At 34.7% G+C, this 23386-nt stretch overlaps 1 protein-coding gene across 2 annotated transcripts in view; it reads left to right on the forward strand.

Annotated features, from left to right (window-relative positions):
• Window positions 1-23386, forward strand: part of GPC5 (glypican 5) — a 1186964-nt gene that overhangs the window by 245293 nt on the left and 918285 nt on the right. For both annotated transcript variants that reach the window (XM_011355487.1, XM_023528006.1), the window contains exon 4: window positions 5222-5355. In XM_011355487.1, coding sequence (XP_011353789.1) covers window positions 5222-5355 — 134 coding nt within the window. The remainder of the gene's footprint in view (window positions 1-5221; window positions 5356-23386) is intronic.

Raw genomic sequence — 23386 nt, forward strand, 5'->3', positions numbered from 1 at the left:
AAAGATTAAGTTCATAAATTATTATATAGGGGGACACAATGATGTGTATCTATAGGATGAAAATATATATACCTCTTCAGTCAAAATACAATGACGTATGAAGGAAATCAACATATTTGATAATTTAAGAGATATTAAACAGGATTTTTATGTTTATGAGTTTTACTTATATGCATCTTTCTTTTAATAATTGCATATAATTACCATCACTTAATTTCATGTATGAAAGCCAATTTATGCTGCAAAAAAAAACTACTTATGATGTTAACAAGAAGCTTAGGTTTGGCATTGTATTATTTATCAGTGTTCTCCAGGACAACAGAACTAATAGGATATCTATTGATATTATATATATACATATATATATATATATATATATACACACATATATGTGTATATATGTGTATATATGTGTGTGTATATATATATATGTGTATATATATAATATCAGTAGATATCCTATTAGTTCTGTTGTATATATATATATATACACATATACATATATATACATATATGTGTATATATATTGATTTTGATATATATTTATTAACAGGAATTGGCTCAAATGGTATAAAAAGGGATTTATTATAAGGAATCGGCTAACATGATTATGGAGCCTCAGAAGTCCCACCATCTGCTGTCTGCCAGCTGGACACCTTGGAGTGCTGGTGGTACAATTTAGTATGAGTCCGAAGGCCTGTAAACATGGGGATCTGATGGCATGAAGCCCAGTCTGTGGCAGGAGAAGATGAGATGACATGTCTCAGTTCAAGCCATGTGGCAGGGAGAAAAAGGGGAGGATTCCTCTTTTCTCTGTCTTTTCTTCTGTTCAGGCCTCAGTGGGTTCGATGATTACTACTCACATTGGAGAGGGCAGGGTTCTGAGTCTACTGATTCAAATGCTGATCTGATCTGAATACCTTTATAAACACTCCCAGAAATAATGTTTCATCTGGGTATTCTGTGGCCACTCAAGGTGACACATAAAATTAACCATTATAGAGATTCGATATGCAGTTATAATATCATTAAAACCAATATTTATCAATTGCTTCCTAGATGGAAAACACTGAAGAAGGTGATATTAAAATTTAATAACTTTTAAAAGGTATTTGGAATACCAAAATATCATTTTCTAAATATTTCGATATGAACTTTTAATAATAAATGTGGATTAGAAACGTTTTGATATGAACCACGGATTTCAGTGCAACAAACCAGTAGCAATATGAAAAGCATTTTTATATTGAAAATCTAATTATTTGGAGAAAATATTGAGGATTCATAAATCCCAGAACATGTAATATATATTAATTGTAAAATTTATAATGAAACCTGACACGGCCTTGCTTTTCTAATTCTGTAAATCAGGTATTTGATCAGATCAAATTATTTTGTTGTGATAGTTTTTAGATGAGGAAGTTACCAACTCTTCTTTTTCACAGTTTTATCTGGACTTTTATAGAAGAAAGTAAAATCTTCCATTACTATTTCACAGAATTGGAACTTGGGAAATGTGTATTATGGGAAACTAACTTCTTTCCACAAATAAATTGTTCTGGTTTTTCTCCTAAACCAGGTCAGAAATCAAGTTGTCTAATATCCTTGTAATTCCTCCTTTCTCCCTACCTCCATTAATTCCCTGGAATCTTGAAGGGAATAATTGCCATGTTTCTTCTCATCTGCTTCCACATACATAGGGAAAATGGGATTCTATCTGCTATTCATATATCTAGATCATTTTCAATACAAATTATTTTGTTTGTATAGAGCACATAGGAACTGAGTCTTACATAATGTGAATGCTTCACAGTAGATATGAATATATGAATAGTAAGACCACTGATAAGCCTAAAGAGACATGGATTTAATAGTACATAGCCTCTTCCACTTACTAGGTGAGCCTTTACGTAAAAATATTTTCCTTCTTTGGGCTTGAAATATCTTCTACAAGACTTCAGCTCTATAAGTCTAATGTCACCTGTTACAGACTCAGTGATGTAGAGTCCACCTTCGCTTCATCCTTTGAACTGAACTGCTTAATGAACACTCATCATTTCTCCATGTTTGTCGCTTTTCAATTGGTAATATTTGAAACATTTTTTCTTTTCAATTTTTTTATTAATAAATATTTAAAAGGATCATTACAAAAGAAATGAAGGCTCTGCTTGTGAGAATTAAATGAAAATGAACAATTTGAGCTGTTCTTTATAAAGCTTTTTGAAGTATTAGCTAAAAGCTTTCAAGATTTGAAGATTTGAATAAGACTGAATGAACAAACACTTGGAGGCTCTCAGAGAAGTTTATACTTTTATATGCTAAGTGACAAGAAGTTCTTAAATACTCGATCAGAGTGGGAGAAATTATAGAAGTTAGGAGCACCTAAAAGAGTCATTTTAAGGTGAGATAGGAACTTGAAAATCAGTGGGAAGCCAGAGATGGAACTTAAAGCAGGAGTGGATAAACATCAGGGAGGAAAATAGTTTTTTCCAAGACACTTCAGACTGATTGCAGAGGAGAATGAACAGATGAGACCAGGGAGAATAAGGAAGAAATTGCAGTATAAGTCAAAGATGAAAAATTGTCAAAGTTTAAATGTGAGGGTTTTCAGTAGCAAAAGGTGCTAGTTATTGAAATGTGCCACCCAAATTGACTCACCTTAGGAGCTAAGGTGCAAGGCTAATGTGCTGGCAACAGATGGTTTCCCATTCTCTTTAAGTAAAGTGTGAAGTAGAGCTTCCTGACAGCAGGTTAACATATATAAGAGCTTCAAAAATTTATTCGTGTTTATTAGAATTGGCTACATATGTTCCTACCTTTGAATATAATCAAAGATAACTTATAAGGCTATGGCTTGTACATTTTCTTTTGTATTTTTAAAAGAAAATTGCAAAGATGATAATGGGAATAAAGATCTTATGAGATTGGTATTTGCCATTCTCCATCTGCCTTCCTAGGAAACATATTTAATAGTAGATGTGGTCTTAGGTCTAACCTGGGAGGTGAGTGAGGGTTAGGAGTGAGAGAAGATTTCCCTTAACATATAACTGCAAAGTGGTTTTCTCAAGTTTCAGGGATGAGAAAACTGGGATTCATAATAGCACCGTAACTTGTCTAGAGCCTATGGCTAGTCACAGTGGACCATGATTGCAGTCTGTTGCCCTTTTACGCTTCTATTTCAAAACGTCTGATAGCATCACTGAATCTTATTCTTAACATTTCCACCATGAACTTACATCATCTTTCCTTGGTTCTTGTTACTAGGAGTTATTGACAACGAAGATACTTTTCTCCTTTTTTATGAATATTTTAGCACTTTGCTAATATATTTACAGTCTTTAATGTTTAGAAATTCAATTTGAGCCTTTTAACACCGTGGCCTTAACAATTCCCTAACTTCTCACTCTCAGTAATTTGCTAAGCCCTGTTGATTTTCTTTTTCAAAATAGACTTTGTTTTTCAGAAGTTTTAGGTTCACATCAAAACTGAGCTGAACCTTCAAAGATTTCCCATATAGCCTCCGCCCCCACACTTGCATAGTCTCCCCCATTATCAGTATCACTCACTAGAGTGATAACATTTGTTACAATACATTCACACATCATTATCAGCCAGATTCCACAGTTCAGTTTCGGTGTTGTACATTCTGCGGATTTGGACAAATGTATAATGACATGTAATCACAATCATAATATCATACAGAGCAGTTTCACTGACCTGCAAATCCTCTGTGCTCTGCTTATTCATCCCTCCCCCACCCCCACCCCTTGCAACCACCGATCTTTTAACTGTCTCCACAGTTTTGCTTTGTTCAGAATGCCATATAGTTGGTATCATACAAAATGTAGCCTTTTCAGATTGGCTTCTTTCACTTAGTAATAGATATTTAACTTTTCTCCACATCTTTTCATAGCTTGAAAGCTCATTTCTTTAGCACTGGATAATAATCTATTATCTGAATGTACCACAGTTTATCCATCTGTTCACCTGCTGAAGGACAACTTGGTTGCTTTCAAGTTTTGGCAATTATGAATAAAACTGCTCTAAACATCTGCGTACAAGTTTTGTATGGACGTAAGTTTTCAACTCTTTTAGCTAAATATAAAGGAGTGTGATTGCTGGATTATATGATAGGAATATATATATATATATATTCATATATATATATATTCATATATATATATATATATTTTTTTTTTTTTGTAAGAAACCATCAAACTGTCTCCAAAGTGGCTATACCATTTTGCATTCCCACCAGCAATGAATGACAATCCCTGTTGCTCCACACCCTTGCCAGTATTTGGTGCTGTCAGTGTTCTGGGTTTAGCCTTATTGGTTTTACTTTTCTCTAGGCATGTAATTCATGAATCCTTCTATTCATTGACACTGTCACTACTGTAGTTCAGAATAAAATATTCTTTCCTTAGGACTAGTTCAGGGGTCTTTAACAGTCTACCTGTCTTTCATAGATCTCTCTCTCTCTCTCTCTCTCTCTCTGTCTCTCTGTCTTTCTCATTCAACTTATATAGTGCTGTCAGATTCATTTGCTAAATATCACGTCTGGTACTTTGTGATTCTGTTTAATAGCCATTAGAGGTTTTTGTCTAATAAATAAAACTTCTTAGCTGGGATAAATGATTTTTTTTTTTTTTAAAAAAAGAGATTATAGTAACACCATTGAAATCAAACAATATTGAGGAATAAGATATAGAACTATTACAAAATACCTTCATATAAACCTATTCATTGTTATTTCTAAGAAAAGGCCTCAAGAAGAAAACGAATTTTAGAACTAATTTAGAAATGGACCATATTCAATAGCATTTTTTTCATCTAAAAAATTACTACAAGTATATGATTAGTCATACATATGAATATAAAGTGTAAATAATATCCAGTTTTGTTAAGTAGTCTTATTTATACAAGCAGGCTATTTTATTAATATAGTTCTCTGATTTTGCATATATGTTTTTATTTATATATTTTACACTTGAATACATACAAACTACATAAATGCATATAGCATCAATTTATTATGGTTGTCATTTTGCAGAGATAATTTGATTCTCCCTATTTGAAAAATTGACAAACATATGTCTTAAGAATTAATATTCAGCGGTAAGTAAGAACATGCCATTGGTTTGTTTTCTAGTAAATGAAACATTCTCAGAAAGACCAGAGTATGGTTTCTAACTGTTTTTTAATATTTTCTATTTGTAAGGTAAATAAGATTTGTGGCCATCCAATCAGAACACCCACACAAAGCCCCCGTTGTTCTTTTGATGGGAGCAAAGAGAAGCATGGAATGAAGATCTCGCCAAGAAACGGTGAAGAGACACTTGCCAGCAGAAGAAAGTAAGACATTTGTTTTACAACCAGAAAGAAAAAATAAAGTAAGCCATTAATTTTACAACAGAACAGAATATATTCAATTAAGTAGAACAAAATACACCTTTGAAAAATCAACATTAATTACCTTTAAAATTCAGTGGTTCTTCCTTTTTCCATTAAGAAGATAGGTTGAACTTTTGAGACCAATGCAACTGTTGGTGATAAGGGACATTTTCTATAATACAATATGGCAGGTCCTAGGCAAATATAATCATTGTACACTTAAAAGGTTGAACAGCAGATCAGAACTCTTTCATCTTGCTTAACTGCAACTTTATGCCCATTAATTAGTAATTCTCCATTTTTTCCTCCTTATGGTAAACAATATTGTAATGTATACTAAAAAATTTGTTAATAGGGTAGATCTCATAAGTGTTCTTACCACAATAAAAGAAATCAAAATGTAGCTAGTATGACTGAGGATTGAATTTTTAATTTTATTTTTAAAATTAATTTTGACTAAATTCCATGTAGCTAGTGGCTACTCTATAGGACAATGTAAGGCCAAAAGAGTATACATGTAAATGATGCGATGAGTATTATTGAAGGTTAAGCATCTGTTAAAAAAAATAATTGATATAAAGAAGTTTTCATACCTTTTACTTGAAATGCTGAACATGGCTATCTGTTGATTCAAAATGATAAGCATCGAGTGGCTTACTTTTATAGCTCACATTTCTAACAATGTGCCCATCATTATTTCACAGGTTAAATCAAAGCCTTCATTTGTGTTCCCTTGCTTGGTAATTGGCAATTAAACTGAAAAAGTCTTAAATTTGGAGGAAACTATTATTTTAGTTATTTTTGTGTTCAGTTGACCAGAGTATGCCCTGGCAAATACTAGATTCTCAGTGCGTGTTTTTGAAGTGAACTAAAATTCATAATCCTACATTTAATTATTCAAACAATTATTTCTAATAATAACTTATAGAGAATTCAGTATTTTATATAGCTTTACTCTCTGTAATGAAAAATGAGTTTCATTGCTTTTGGAACAGTACTCCACTCCTAATTGCCTCATTCTCTTCTCAGATAGATTATAAGTGTGGGATAAAGATCTGGGCTATTGCTGGTTATTTGCTATGGCATGAAGAAATTAGCCTTTTGCATGTGAAGTAGCTATTCTTTTTCTCTATAAACATCTGTTGTGATCAGCATACATTTCTTACCTTTGAGAAATCAGTATACTTTGGGTAGAGTGGTTCTTACAATAAAACCCAGGTAGGGAAGATCTTAAGTTCTTAAGGGAAATATCTGTTTCACCACACAAACAAACCAGTTATTGGAAAACCAAAACACAATCCAACACTTAACATGATTTATTTACTAGCAAAAAACTAAGCCAATGCAGGTGAAATAATAAAATATGGTTCAAGAACAATGTGGGGCTCATGTGAATAGAAAGTTTTATAAGTATCTATTCTGGTCATTGAATAGACCTCCTGTAACCAGTCTTGCAAACTCATTATTTCTACGTCCCTGACCTGCCAGTGAATCAGGGTAGATCCTTCACAGGCTAGTCTTATGCCATGCAAAGTGAACACCAAGAGATACTGCAAAGGAACCCATGTAAGCATTTCATTTTTACAAATTTTTTATTGCTACTCCTGAATGGAGTGTAATTGCTGTGAGAGTATATTTCTGCTTGATGCCTATATATTGAGCAGACCTATCCATAAACAACCCGAATTTTATGTATGCTTCATTAACTGATAATTCCCCATGAATTTCAATTGCAGTAAGTGGGGGAAATGTAGAATTTCAATTGCAGTAAGCGGGGGAAATGTAGAAGGAATAAGTGATCAGCGAGTCTGGGCTTTTGTCCATACATCTTGTAATTTTTCTACCGGCTTGAGCCTAATTTCTAATAGATCACTTTCACTTGATGATATAGTGCTTCTATGCAAGCCTTATCTTATAGCATGATAGATCATATAGCACAGTGGTCCCCAACCTTTTTGGCACCAGGGACTGGTGCTCTTGTGAGAATCTAATACCTGATGATCTGAGATGGAGCTGAGGCAGTGATGCTAGTGCTAGGGAGCGGCTACAAATATAGATGAAGTTTCCCCTATTTGCCTGCCACTCACCTCCTGCTATGCAGCCTGGTTCCTAACAGGCTACTGACCATTACCAGTCCTTTGGCCAGGGATTGGAGACCCCTGCATAGCACTTAGTTCATCATGGGCATCTCAGGTTGCAGAGTCACTTGCTAGCTCATGGTCAAGTATGAAGTTTCTATCAGCACCCATTTGCAAACCAACCTATCAATCAACCCACCAACCCACCAAACAAACAAAACAATTTTGAGCAAAAAAAGGAATGACTTTACTCTAAAACTCTTGATCGCTATTCTATGAGTCTTCAAAAGGGGCTTTTCCATCTCTGTAGAGTGTCTTTATTGACCACCGGTACTTCAGGCACCATTGACTGGATGAGCTGGGTCATCTGGACTAAACATTAGAGCTGCTTACGAAACACCAAGCTACAGGAACTTTTTCATACAAAAGCTTTTTTGGACTACTTTATAAATTGGTTAGGGCAGCACACCCAAGTGTGTAACATATTTTATTTAATATGCAAATGGACCCTAAAAGCACTGTGCCTCTTCCTGAGTGCTAAGTCATCGTAAGTGCAGAAATTTGCCTTTAATATTAGAAGAAAATCCCAATAAGAGCTAGACTTCTAGACATTTAGAAACCCTGCTGAATTGTCAAGCACTAGAAATGTCAATATTTTTTCCCACCAGAGGCATACACATGTCTACCAAGGCATCTAGGATGATGTGATCAATATGTTATCAGCGTGGTGTCCTGAAGGATGCTCCCATGATCAAGGCTCCTGTCTATCATGGAGTAGGAGAATTGCCCTGGGGTTTAATAGTGAAGGAGTTTGTGCCAGCTGAAAGTGAAATATTTCTAATTGTCTTTACTGATTGATAAAGAGATAACGTATTTGCTCAAGTTTTAGCTAGATGGTAGGTGGCGGGACATATTTCGATTTGCTCTAGCAGACACAATATACAAAGGAGAATGTAATTGTAATCACCTTCAAACTCAGTTTTTGATAAGCTAAACCATTCTCCAAGTCTACCTCAGTGTACATAGACCAGGCAAACAAGTGAACGGTGAAGTGTTAGGATCACCACCATGACATTTTTTCATGTCTTTGATGATGGCCTTAATCATAGCAATTCCCCAGGGATATGATATTCTTTTATTTTACTATTGTTGTTTTTGTTTTGAAGAATTTTGTAAAATCTTGTAAGCCCCTTTATTTACGCTTGTTTTTCAACATTCTCTTAGATATTTGTGGAATTTATTTTTCAAATATATTTTATAATCTTGAATTGTGATTGGAGTTACATTGAATAAATAGATTGATTCAAACAAAGATATGTTTATAATATTGTATGTGGGCATTTTTCTGAGCGCCATTGCAATGGTAGGTCAGTTGATAAGATTAGAATTTCTACATGGATGATCATATGTTATACTCCTCGTACAGCCATTCTGGCAAGGAGCTTGCACCTGGTAAAACTCATGTACTCTATGCACTTGTCTACCTTCTTAAGAAGTATCCTAGAAAAACTCTTCCTTGTATCAATATGAGGCATTCTTAAATATTTATGGTAGCTGAGAGTTAGAGGCAAGCTATATATCCATAACAAGAAAAATGGAAAAGTGAAATGTAAGACTTTGGAACATTATGAAGCAGTCAGAAGAAAAAAAAAATTTTTATCTAGTATCAAAAGAAATCATTGTAATTATAGAGAGAAACTATTAAAATGAATGAAATAATAGTGTAATACCATTTTTTATAAATTAAAAACCAACACATAAAAATAAGTATATGTTTTTCAAGAAAAGGATATGGCAAAGTACTTACATTAAATACATTAAAATGGTTATTTATAAAAGGACAGGAAAGGGGATGATGAAGAAAAAAATGAGGTGATAAACTAAATAAATATTCTTTTTCAAGGCTAAGTTATGATAGTATGCCAGGAATTGAGAATTCTGCTTAACTTAATTTTCTGTACCAGAGAAAATGTGTGTATTTGAGGTGTGTATGCACACACATGTGCACACGCACATATACTATTATTTTAAAGTTTAGATGAAAAGTGTTTTTTTAAATCACATTTTTCTAATGAAAAAATATAGTTAAGACTCCCTCAGTCAAAATTTTCATCAGAGCTAGTGATACTCAATTTTTCAATGTTCTTTTATTTTGCCACTTTATATACTAATCATAGATGATTTTTCATTACAATGTAAGTAGATATAGTGATTAGATAGAGATAAAATTCAATTTTCCAAGAAGAGTTGTAGGCTTGTTAGGATTTACTACTATAATGCATTAATTTTTAAAAGCGAAAGTTTATTGTAAAAGAAGACAAAGGCAAAAAGATGATTTTTAATTGAGCTATCCAAATCATTAACAAAACCACTAATTTGTGAAATTCTTTAAAAAGTGAAGTTAAAAAATAACATTTCCTGAGTTAGTTTTTTATTAATTTAGCATTATATCTATGACAGCTTTTCTTATATTATCATTATTTACTTTGAACAATTCTCATGAGAATACCTGTAGTAGAAACTACTTCCTATAAACTTAAACCAATATAAATTATTTTTTTAATTGTGTAACAAAAGAATTTGTTTTTATAGCTTAATATAATAGCTACTTTTTTCTTCTTTTGTACAGTCAATAGTTATTATATGATGATTAATCTGTTTATTTTTTTAATTGGAACATTTAGCTCATTTTTTACAGTGGTATATAGTATTGTGAAGTACTTGAGTTTAAGGCTACAGTCTTGTTCTTTGTTTTCTCATTACCCTTTTTAAATTTTTTTTTTAATTCTTCATTACCTTTTTTGGAGTTAAGCAGGTATTTATTTTTTGTCCTCATAGCTTTTTGGATTAGCATTTCTTTTTTTTTAAAAAATGATTATCATAAAATGGTATGCATTTTTAATTTTTACTATCTATTATCAGTTAAACTTTTACCTCTTCGTTGAACAATATAAGAATCTTAAAACTGCTCCACTCCATTACTCTCTTCCTATCTTTTGTGCTATTTTTGAAAATGAATACCTTATTTCTACCAACATTTTAACAACCCCTAAGACATTGTTATTGTTTTTAAATAGTGCATATTTACCTATAATTACTTCTATTTTATTCTTTCTGGTGCTCTTTTTTTTTTTTCCCCCGTTTCATATATCCATTTTGAATCATTTTGTTTTAGCCTTAGTATATCTTTTATTGCTTAATACTAGTGATGAATTCTCTCAGCTTTTGTTTGTCTGAACATATCTTCATATTCGAAGAACATTTTCAATAGGACTAGAATTCTAGGTTGTTGCCAGCTACCATTGTTTAAAATCAGAAAGGTCTAAGCCTACATTCTACTGTGTAAGTAGTGTGGGGGGTTTAATGGAAACATTTAACATGACTGGAAACTAAGGTAGTGGATGCCACTGGAACGCTACTCACATGCCTTTACCTGGCCATTTTCTTTGCCTCCTGGATGCTCTGTCCTTGCTGCTGGTAACACACAGCTGCCCTATTCTCCTGGGAATTGCCCTCAACAAACAGAAGCCATTTGTATTTGTTAACCTACTGCTACCTAACAGAGCATTCTAAAACTTAGTGTGGCTTAAAGCAACAATAAGCATTTATTATGCAATCTTCTAGGGGCCAGGAATTTGGTTTGGCTCAGGATCCCTAGCGATTGCTTTCAAGATGTTGGATGGGCTATAGTCCTCCGAAGTCTTCAATGGAACTGGAGTTATCATATCCCAAGATGACTCTCTCATATGGCTGTTGGCAAGAGGCCTTGGTTTCTTGTCACACTGACCTCTCATAGGACTGCTTCAGTTTGCTCACAACATTTTGTCTGGTTTCTCTCAAGGCACTCAAGCCAAGAGAGCAAGGCAGAATCTATAGTGTCTGTTGTAATCTAGCCACAGAAGTCCCACAGTGTCATTTCTGTGGTATCCTATAGATTGCACAGGTCAGTTGTGCTCACTGTGGAGAGGGGCTGCACAAAGGCACGAGAGGAAGTGTTGTCGGGACTCATCCTAGAGACTCATCCACACTATCTCATCTACCTGGGGGTGAGGGGTGAATTCATACCAGCCTCACCCCCTTGGCAGCAGCACATAGGCAGTGCCTGGTTAACACAGGGGTTTTAGGCTTGCCCTTTACTCATGGTGGTGAGACCAAATATGTGATTTCATGCTTCAGCACTCCCTGTGGAGCCTGGCTGAAGCCAAGACCACATCCCTACTCAAAGTTTTTCTGCCCACTCTATCTCGTTTCTTTCACTACTTTTCTCTTAAGAGCAGTTTCTGAATGAATCAGCTGCATCCAAATTCCTGTCTTAGGCACTGCTTCTAGGAAACCTGACCTGGAGATGTTTAAAAAAGTACTTAAAATAAATGCAGGATAAGAGTAAAGTAAGGAAGAAGTATAGTATCTTGTCTTAAAGTAGATATTTCTCTATAATTCCCAAGTTCCTAAAAAAGATCATAAAAAACTCATTTTTTTTTTTTGTATATTCTCCTCTTTCCTTCTCTATATTTATTTCATAGAGAACCCTTCTGTGTAATACATTGCCTTTTCCTTGCACTATTTCTTACATTTAAAGAAGGAAGTTTTCCTTAATAAATTCTATCCTCGGATCTAACAGTTGTGCTAAGCTTGCTCATGGAGTATATATGTCTTTTAGCTTTGAAGGAGGAGAGCCAAACCATAGCGTTGAATTCTTTTGATTATATTTTGGAGTGTGATTGTACTTATTTTTCTATACTACTTTTTTCTATTTATGTAGCATATTAATAAGTTGCTAATTGAAGACTTTGAGTTGTTGATACATACCAGTTACAAAGAGCTCCAAAAGTTGAGAAAGGCAAAGAAGAGCTACTGCTCCTTTACAAATCTAGCAAAGCATCACTATTTAGTCTTCTGGGGCAGGAACCAAATCAGCCCAGTTGTAAAGGACATTGCACTCATATAGCTGTCTAAACCAGAGCAGGCAGAGTGATTTCCCTGCAGCAGTTTCTGCTCTCTGCTTGATTTCTTGAAGTTAGCTGGTAAGAATAAGCTATTAGCAAGCTTAAATCGGTGATAATTAGCTGTACATTATTATTTCAAAGTGGTGTGGCTGTGCCAATTAAGTGGGTAATTAGGAAAACCCCAGGACAATAAATTAAGACAGAGAGTCTCACCACCAGTGCCCCATCTGTTCTCCAGCCAGCATTCCAATTAGCCAAGCCTCTCATGTAAGAATGCACCAATTAAGGGGATTGGCTGTATGCATAGGTGTGTATTGGGGTAATAGAGACTCTCTTAGGTGCTTAATAAAAATAAAATATTTTTAATATTAGAAAATATTTTGATGCGAATGTGGGGAAAGGAGCATTTCTAGAAATATTGGATTTTTAGTGTTTGAAATAAAATACAATCTGAGTTATTTTATGAATTATTGTTTTCCTCAGTTTTCTCTCTAGAACTTAATTGGAATATTGTATCATTAGGCAATTCCATTTTATCACATGGAACATTAATACTTTTATTTATTGAGAGTGGGGAACTAAAGAGGACAATTGAAATTGTGTAGTTTAAGGAGAGGAATGAGTCAGGACATGATTATGATTCCAGATGTGACTGTCTATGAAAGCAAATTAATTATCTTGTACATCCCAAAAGAACGCAGGGAAGTAGTTAAAAATTAGTGAAACATAGAAACAAATTTAAACATATACTGAACAAAGAACACAATATTATTTAGCATTATTGCCAAGATAGGTGAAATAAGTCTAAATTGAATAGCATCAGTTTAGCTTAAAATGCATGAATTTATAGCTGCATAGTTAAACCTTATTTAGCACTCCCGATGTGTGCGCTTGTTTATACAGATAAATCAGTATTGACATTCTGGGCTTAATGATGAATTGTGTATACACATACTCAGTGAATGAATATATCTATAGATCAGGAAAAAATTAACACTTTGAGAAAAATTTAATATCATTTATAGCACTGGAGAGAGCAATTTCTAATTTATTTCCAAAAGGAAGTTAATGCTTCTTTGAGGTGCCATTATTATTTATTACCTGTAAGTTAAATTTACTAAAATAAAAGTCGTGTTCCTTTCAATGAGAACATTTCTGTTTAATTTGAAACAGTACTTAGTGAGTGGTGGTAGTGAAAGCACCAAGGGCAGAGCAGGCCAAGGCCAGGCTTTGGTTAGGGGGCGAGAGGCCAGGCCAGAGCAGGACTGAGGTAATGTGAGCTACAAGGCAGGCCAACCTCAAGACCTACATGAATAATGAAGAGCAGGAGCCCAGGGGGTCAAAAACCAGGCGCACAGGAAGAAGGAATGCCAGAAGGCAGAACAAACATATGGCAAAAGTTTAGGCTAGTGGTGCTTAACCTTTGCGGGTCAGGTATCCCACTGAGAATTTGATAAAAACTTCTCAGAAAAAGAAAGTTCATAAACAAATACACACAAATTTTTGTGCATTGAAAAGCATTTTGCACCACCTAAAACCAAAGTTAAAGTCTTTACAACTGAGTTTGCTCTTACTTTCCAGATACTCATGGAAAAATTAATGACCATTTCACCAAATATCTGAAACTAAATCCAAACGTTGGAAAATTAAAGTAACATTAAATACTACTTGTGTTGAAAAGAGAGATGCCTTCAAGTATTTGATGGAAACTAGAAATTGAAATTGTGATTGGTCTTAAATGTAGCTATATACACACGTGGTATCCAACAGATACCCACTTTTTGTCTTGATGGTAACAATTTCTGAAAATTCTAGAAAGAAAACTTAGGTGGCTATCACTGGCTGTAATTAGAACTCTCATAGCTAGCTTGCTTAGATGAGTATAGGCTTATTTCAGGGAGCATGACATTCTAATCTCTTCAAGTTACATCAATGGCCTATAATCTTCGGTCCTCAAGTTAATTTGCAACATTGGTAATACTGAGGCTATCAACTTTAAATTAACGTGAGAGAAATAAATGTCCCCAGATTTCTTTCTACGGAAAGAATGAGTCTGTCTGTCTGTCTGTCTGTCTGTCTGTCTATCTATCTATCTATCTATCTATCTATCTATCTATCTATCTATCTATCTATCTATCTATCTATCTTACTCAGCCATAGGAAGAAGGACCTTTATATTGGATAGTTTTCAAACTGATTCTTCAAAAACTTTGTTTCCCAGTAGCAGCTTTGCTAGATGAGCTATGGAATTTTCAGTGGTGTTTATAATCATGACTGTAGGGTTTTCTCGTTTATATGCTCCAGATATCTCTCCACTAAGAGAACTGTGAATGAAATTCTCCCTGTCAAATATATGTGAGAGTATGTTTTCCTTCTTTCCTTTTTCTCCTCACAAAAATTGAATCTTCTGTTCTTTTTTCTTTGAAAAGAACCTCAAATTCAGCCCCGAATTTTTTTTTTTTTCACTCAATTTCTTGAAGAGGTGAGGAAGGTTTTAAGTGGTGTCATATTGAAACTGCTGATTTTTATAGGAATGTATAAAAGTTATTTCAGAATTTTTAGCAGAATCTATGAGGTCTAAATCAGATAATGAGTAAGTCTCATTTCTTTTACTAAGGTAGCAAAATTAATTGTATTTAGAACATCTTGTATACTCAATCTACAGCAAGAGTATGAAACACTTTCTTTCACTTGGTTTGCTTAGCAAAGAACATTTTTGTCAGTTTAAATCTATCAATGGCACTGGAAGTGTCTAAATGATATATAGAGATAATAGGGGAAAATGAGGAGCAGGTAGCATCAAGAGGCATTTGTATTTTTATTCAGTTGCATGTTGAATGGAAATGACAAAGGTACCTAATCCTCCTCAGTTGTCCTTAAAGAAGAAGAAATATGTTTCCAGAGTGGATTATATCATTTGACAGAAGCACTGCTTTTTTCTCCTACCTTTACTCCAAGACACAAATTTAGATTAACCATTTCCGGGGCACACCATGATCTCTAGAATCACATGTGGAATCTTTTGCTTGGAAGTGCAACTGATGGAAAATTGAAGGCAATTTCAGGATGATGAGTTTTGTTTAGGCTCATATTTATAGAGTCACCGAACTTAAGATCGAGCTAGTATCTCAAAAATATGATTCATTCTGTGTGATGACTTTTGAATGTTAACAGGTAAAGGTGCTGGTTTTGCTGTGTTCGTTTTACCCTTCTTCAGCAAAGATCTTGTCAGGAGACCAGTACAACTTTGAGGTCCTGCAAACTGAGTAAACCCAAAGGATTTATAATCTTTGTTGTATTTGGTTTGTCTACATTTCCAGTGTAAGTAAATGCTTATATGAACAGATATACGAACAATCATAATGGAAGAATGCATTACTTTATTTCCTGTCACATAGAAAATATTTGATGTTATCCAGTAAAAGGTATTATAAATTATTCAACCCTGGTCAGTAGTATTCTATACCACCCACCAGAAATTAGGAATACAGTAATACCTGGCTCACATATAAGATTTTAAAATATTTTTTTTCCCCAAAATGAAACTTACTAGAGTAATAGAAATAAAATCGAGGACTAAAATACCTCATTTTCTCTGAACCCTATTATAGATTTCCTGACCCTAACTCTATCTTTATACCATAGTCCAGGAACATAAGGATTAGCAGTCAGGGATATACAGAGACTGAAAATACAAGCAAGAAAAATGTTGTTAATCAATCAGATAAGTTCATGGGTGGAAGTGACCAGGAATAGCTGATTGAAATCACAAAATGAAAACGGAAAAAAAACAAATAAGGAAGAGCCTTTTTATTGGCAGATTAATATAGGGAAAGTATTTTATTAATCACCTGCTAATGCTAAGAAAGGGAAATATTGTCCAGAATTTGTTCTATTGTCCCCTAAGTCATGAAATTTATAGTTAAAATGTTTGCAACAACAGAAAATACCTTACTGCAAAAAGAGAGTAATATTCAAGATTTTACCTAAAATGCTGAATTTCAAAATATAGGTACTCAAAATGATTCTTTGGGTGAATGACCTATGTTAGAATCATTAGATTTGCAAATATTGGCTAACCTTGTGGTTGTTCTTGACCCCATCATGTCCTCAAATTTTTCTCTATTGAAAAACCAACAGCCTGCTTCCTGAAGTTTATAGAACTGAACAAAAAATTGCATATTTTTATTAAAATAAAAAGTTATGAGGTAGGAGATACTATATCACATCTTTTTTTGGAATGGATGCTCAATTTCCTTAATACTATCTGATTTCTTTAAATATTAGAACCTAGTCCAGTGTTTATTTTTATAAATGAGCTAATGTCTTTGTTTAAAGTTCTTTTTAATGGAGAACAGAGTCAGTGCATTTTAAGGTACATTTTTACAACATGGGTAAATGAGATGAGAGCTGGTTTTGAAAACCAAGTTTTGACATCAGGTTTAAATCACTCTTTTTTAGAGGAGGATGCTTTCAGAAAGGGTGCTTTTTATTGGGACATTAAATGGTAATGTGTTGGGTTTGGAGTATTACCGAAAAGTGGGGAATAGAGGTGTCTATACTAATTGTATAGATGACTGTGAATGTCCAGCTCAGAGCTAGGGTAAAATCACTACCAGAGAGTGTCAGACATGCAGTACCTGTCAGAAAGGAAGCCTCTGCAAAAGGTATCTAAGAATATTAGCATATTATCAGTGTTCCTTTCCATTTTTCCTTCCCATTACTTACTCTGGTGCTCCCTAACCTACCACCCATCTTAACTCCTTCAGCTTTGTAGAGAAAGCACAGTAAATCTTCTAATGAGGGGAAATCATGCCACGTGAACAAGAAGACTTCCTATCAGGAGGAAAAAACCTGGAATCATTTAGTCAGAAAAAAAAAATCCTTCCCTTTGAGAATGGTGCTGATCTTTAGGTCACAGCTTCCCTAATGAGCAGTGGGTTCAGGTGGGGTTCAGAGAGCAGACTTTCTGAGTTACTCCTTTAGAAAAAATAGCATTTTTCTTTTTAATCAAATATGAGTAAAATGTGCTTGAAACACATTTATGTTTGTGATAAATGTGCCTGGTGCCACATATTGCATTACTTCTTAGTGTCATATTCACTCTCTCTTCCCATCTCTCCATGCATTACAAAGTCTGTATAAAAAACAGCCAGGAAACTAAATTTCAATTCTCCCTATAGCCGATCTTACTGTATAAATTTAAGTATTTTCAAACATTTATGAGAACTATTACTGCTATAGAAAAGAAATCTAAATATTTTTTTGTTCTAAAGATTTATAAAAATATTTTGTCAAATAAAGTGACTTAGTTGAGAGTAAAGTAAAATGATTAAATATAGATTCAGATTAGCAAGAGAAAAATAGATCTTATCTAGAAACATGTAATTATACATTTCCTCTGCTGAGCAAGGAGTGACATTTTAAAAGTCTACTGTTTGACAACTGTGGTCAGACATCTCTACAGGGGTGAGCCTGCTCATTAGTGCCACATTAACCTTAACTTTGCCTCAAGCCATTAACTAGCAAACTGCACATTTGACCTTTGTTCTATAGATATTTTCAAACAGTGTGTGAGGCACTGCTTTTAATTTGGGTTCTGTGTTATGTGTGGACTGACTTTAGGGTAAAAAAAAAAAAATCAATACGTGTCATTAAATAAAGAAATGTGTGGTCTGAGACAATCCACAGAGAAATGTTCCTTTTGAAAATAAGATTCTTCTCCAACACTTGTCCAGATAGTTAACTTTGGTCAAAATTAGAAATAGTCTCTTTTTTTATTGTGTCCAATGGAAAAAAGGAAGGGAAGTGCAATATATGACAGTTTATAAACGGTTTTAAATTAAAACGAGTTCCCATTAGATGAAGACATAAGATTGAGTGGTGTGCCTTTTGAACATAGCCGTTTCCAGCAACGTCTAATGAAATGAAATGCAAAGTCAAATGTAGATCAGAGCCATATGCTTAAGTGAAAACAGCTCTTAGAAGATAAGGAGTTTGAAGCACATGGTTGTCACTCCACAAACCATACGCATGAGAAACATCAGACTTATAAGTTAAAGTGTAAATTGCCTTAGTGGAATGTTTTGATGGATTATGCTAGTGTTGCTATATCCAGGTTATGGACTACTATACAGTGATATAAAGATAAGTAAGATTGAAATTATTAACCTGAGAGGGCTCCATGATGTACTGTCAAGTGAGAAAAGCCAATTTCACGTGTGTGTAACTTGGTCTGAGTTTTGCAAAACCAGACCATCTCTATATCTTCTGTTTTTAGTTACTTATTAGTGTACACATAGAGGAAGCTGAAGAAAGCACACCAGGCTGTTAACACTGGTTATCTTGGGAGGGAGGGGTGTAAAAACTACAGAGGGACAGATATTAACTTGTTCTTTGGGTGCCTTTTAGTTATTTTGCTACTCAGAAAAAGATATGTTATTTTTATCATTGAAAATGATTTAAGTCAACTACAATGGTAAAGCCAATTTGAAGTGCTGCTTGGTTTTACAATAGTAAGTGGGCATTCCTATGACAACATAACAAATGACAATTTCAAGGTGAGTTGCATTTTTTTTTTTTTTTTTTTTTGGCCATGTGACATATCAGGAGACCTTTCTGGTACTGCTGGCCTCAAGGGCATGGGAAGCAATGAAGCAATAACTATGCTGGTCCATGTTTCTCTCTTTCCTTCAGTAAGCTCAGGGCAGACAAGGCTATAAGCTATGAATGAGCAATTGTGCTACAGCTTTTTTCCTCTTTGCTGTGCTAGCACAGTGTACAAAGCTGTTCATTAGCCAGTGATCAGAATTTACCCCACTCCCTGCTTCTTTCACCAGACCATTCAGACTGGTAGACATATACAGATAAATCCTGTCTAAACATTTGGCTTTCTAAGTGCAGATTTTGGCAGGAAGAAGTGATGTATCTGCTTTCTAGTTTATCGATCTAATAATAAGTGTATTCTGGTAAAACTGTGATAATAACTGTAAAAATTTAAAAACAGATGGAAATATTCATCTATATAAAGATTCATTCAACTTTGATTAATCAAACATCCAATATCAGCCATTGTTAAGTGATGGAATTTTAATTAATTAATTAAACAAAGAGGTCTGCGTTGACTAAAGGCCCGACTAAATAACTTTGTCACTTGTCTCAAGTCTTTTCACTTATCTGGCTTTCATTTTCCTTAATTATAAAATAGGAGAGTTGGTCTAAATCATTGGCTCCCATTCCTGGCTGCGCATTAGGATCTTGTAGGAAGCTTTCAGAAAAACTTGGATGCCTGGGTCCTACTCCAGACCAATAAATCTGAAAGTCTGAGGGAGAAATTTAGGCGCATGGTTTACACGTTTTCTTAGTAATGATTAAGTGCAGTTAGGACAGTGAGCTATTAGAACAGATGACCTCTAAGGCTTTTTTAACTCTTATGATACAGTGTTATCTGTGATGTATTAATTATGATAGCTATCTTACACAGCACTGTGACTAAATATTAAAGTGTCAGTACATATTAATTTCAGCGTCACATATATAATCTGTCTTGAGCCTGTTTAGTAGAATCTGACACAGCTTGTGGTCCTGCCATTTAGATTTCTTCCATTTTCTAATGCAAGGCACCGGGAAGGTCTCTGTGATATTTCTCCTAATTTAAAGTTCTCCAAGTCGACTGTTTTCTTTAAGGATTTTAAATTATCATTATCATTTTTAAAAATGTTTTTCTTGTGGAAATTTCTAATTTTGGAAGCTGTTACAAATTAAATTTGAATCTAGGACCAATTCAACAAGAATTTGTTGAGTGCTTTTTGGGTATCAAACTATGATCTAAGTCCTGGGGATGTAAAGAAGACATGACTCTTGCCTTTAGAGAACACACCCTCTAATCAGTGAGGCAGACATATAAACAGAGGAACGATAATACCAAATAGCCAGTCTGTAAAATAGACGCCTAGTGCTATGCGAGAAATAGGATGAACCAACAAGAGCTGCACAAGCGGGTCAGGAAAACGGTTAGAGAGAAGACGAGGTTTAAACTGGATCTTCAAGGATAGATAGAAGGTTGAGAAAAGTGAAGTGGGAGGAAAAGGCAATTCTAGGTAGAGGAAACTGCATGTGCTAAACTTGGAATCTTATCCAGTAAATATTGAGCTATCTTACGCAATATAAGTGTGTGGGTTTTGGCTTGGACGTGTGAGGGGAATGGAGGAGGACTGGCTAGGGGCAAAGAGTGGAGAGATTACATGCCGTGCTAACACATTTGACCTGAATTGTTAGAATTTTAAGGCAGGAAAGTGATATGGCTGATTTCTAAGCTAATTCTTGTTAAAGCATGGGACATGTAGTGAACGGAAGATGGGTGTGTAAAACTAGAGGCCGGGATGTCATTTGTTAGATGTTGCAAGCCCAAATGAGAAATTATGAATCTGTATGTGGCCCTGATATATTGGCTTTGAATAAATATTCTGCCAAATAATGTTTTCCTGTTTTTTAAAAAATATTTTCAAACTGTTACTCTTATAATTGTATTTATTTCTGTATTCTAGAAATGTTTTAAAATCAAGATGAAAAACTGGCATATGTAACACAGCCCCTCAAGGATAATTAGCTGGAACTCCTAACATCTCCCTGCATTTGTTATACTCCTAATTTTAACTGGAAATATTCTCATAACTGTAGAAAAATAGTTGTATAGATGTAGTCACCCTCCCAGCAACCTAAATTTTGAATCATCCAAAGAACGTTAATATTTTATTCATTGAGACAGTTCATATAGACCTGGAAAGGGAGGCTGGTGTATAGAAGACCAAGTATTGAGCTGAGAACCGAAGTGTGAATTCTGGTAATAGGATCAACATTAATTGGCTCTGTGGTGGTAGATAAATCGTTTGACCTCACTCTGGCTACTAGTGTTTTAATTCCTTCATTTCCCACCAATTATTTTTTTCTGTATCCAATGTAGATCCCCTCGGCCTTCATGTAACCACCTTTTGCATACTGCTCTCAATTCCTGTGGCCTAAAAACTGCCAAACCACACAATATAGAGTTCCAATGTAGGATCTCCCCTCAAATTTCTGTTCTCACAAACCAAGCCTTATCTCAACATTCACATAGAATTTCTTCCATTATGTTAGTCTCAGAGAATTTTGCTCCAAAGATAACCTCTCTCCCTGCTTTTAGTAACTGTTCTCTCTCCTTTTCAGAATTTGGGACCCATCAATTATTAATTTGTTTTTGCTAACTTTGTATCAATTAAGAGACTAAATTATGATATGGTAACAAATAACTCCAATCTGTCACACTGGTTTAGGAGAACAAAAGTTTTTGTTAGCATCTATGCCCATTTAAGACCAGCTGGGGGCACTGTTCAAGTTCTCCTGGCTTTAATAAACCCCAGCATGACAGAGCAGCCAACATGAGAAATATTGCCTCTCTTCACAGGAGAGGGAAACAGAAGTTGGCAAAGCCACATTGGTCCTTAAAGCTGAAGCCTGGAAAGAACATACATTACTTCTGCATATAATTACTAGAACCCAGAGCAAGTCACATAACCAGAGTTAACCTCAAATAGGCTTTGTGTCCACAAGATAGAGAATTAGGATATTTGGGAACAAGCTAATGATACCATACTCTTCTTATCTCCTTCCCTTTCACACACAGACATTTTCAGATCTTTCCTTATTCAAACAAGCATGCACACAAACGAAACTGTTAATTTTCCTCTTTGGGACTCTCCTCTTCCAGTTTTTCACACTCTCTTTAGCTCATCATACTGAAAATATGATGTCTATTAGCCTACTTCGAATGCTTTAATTATTGTATTAGTTTCCTTGGGCTGCTGTAACAAAATACCGCAGACTTGGTGGCCTAAACAACAGAAGTTAATTTTCTCACAGTTATGAAGACTAGCAGTCTAGGATCAAGTTGTTGACAGGTTTGGTTTCTCCCGGGGCTTCTCTCCTTGGCTTGCAGATGGCCACCTTCTCACTGTGTCCTCACATGGCCTTTTCTGTGTGCATGTGTACCCCTGGCATGCCTTCTCATTAAGATGTCAGTCATATCAGAGTAGGACCCACCCATACGACCTCATTTAAGCTTACTTACCTCTGTAAAGGCCCTGTCTTCAAATACAGTCGCATTGAGGATTAGGGCTTTAGCATATGAATTTTATGAGAACACAAGTCGGTTTATAACAATTATGGTCACCACGTATAAAAAAAAACATTTTCAGTATTTTCGTTATCCTCTCTTAATAGCATTTTGTACTGTGGAGACTCTAACTTCAGATTCCCTCATTCTTTAGTTTTCATTGCTCTCTGACATTAAAGTTTTTCTTCTTTTGCTCTTTCTACTTCTGAGTCCCTTTGGCTGATTGCATATTATTTGCCTGAGAGATTTCATTTATATTCACGACTTCGGTCACCACCTCTATAGTTGCTAAATCTTACATCATATGTCTAGTGCCCTGAATTCCAAGGTCACATATCTAAAAGCAAACCTCCGTGGTGTTATGGTTTTTGAACCAGTAGTTTCAGCATCATTTGAGTGCTTCCTTGAAATGTAGACTCTTGGGCCCTCCCCCAGAACTGCTAAATCTGAATCCACATTTTGGTAGGATCCCCAGATGATGTTCCTCATATTAAGCTTGTAAGTAATCTTCCATTTGATTTCTCTTTCTGAATATTCCAAAGAAATCTCAAACTGAACATATTGAGAATGGAGTTAATTATTAATTAGCTTTCACTCATTAACTCAATAACTATTTATTGAGCTTGCCATATACCTCCACCACTGCTTTAAGATCGACAGTGGTGAACAAAATAAACCAAAAAAAAAAAAAAAAAAAAATCCCTCTCTGCCTGAGTCTTTTATTCTAGAGCTGGGAGGCAGATAAAAAAACAATAAAACTTAATAACTAATTACATAGTATATACTAAAATAGAAAGTGGTATGTACAAAGATGACAG

This window comes from Pteropus vampyrus, unplaced genomic scaffold (genome assembly GCF_000151845.1).
Source record: "Pteropus vampyrus isolate Shadow unplaced genomic scaffold, Pvam_2.0 Scaffold21, whole genome shotgun sequence".
In the NCBI taxonomy this organism is placed as follows: domain Eukaryota; kingdom Metazoa; phylum Chordata; class Mammalia; order Chiroptera; family Pteropodidae; genus Pteropus; species Pteropus vampyrus.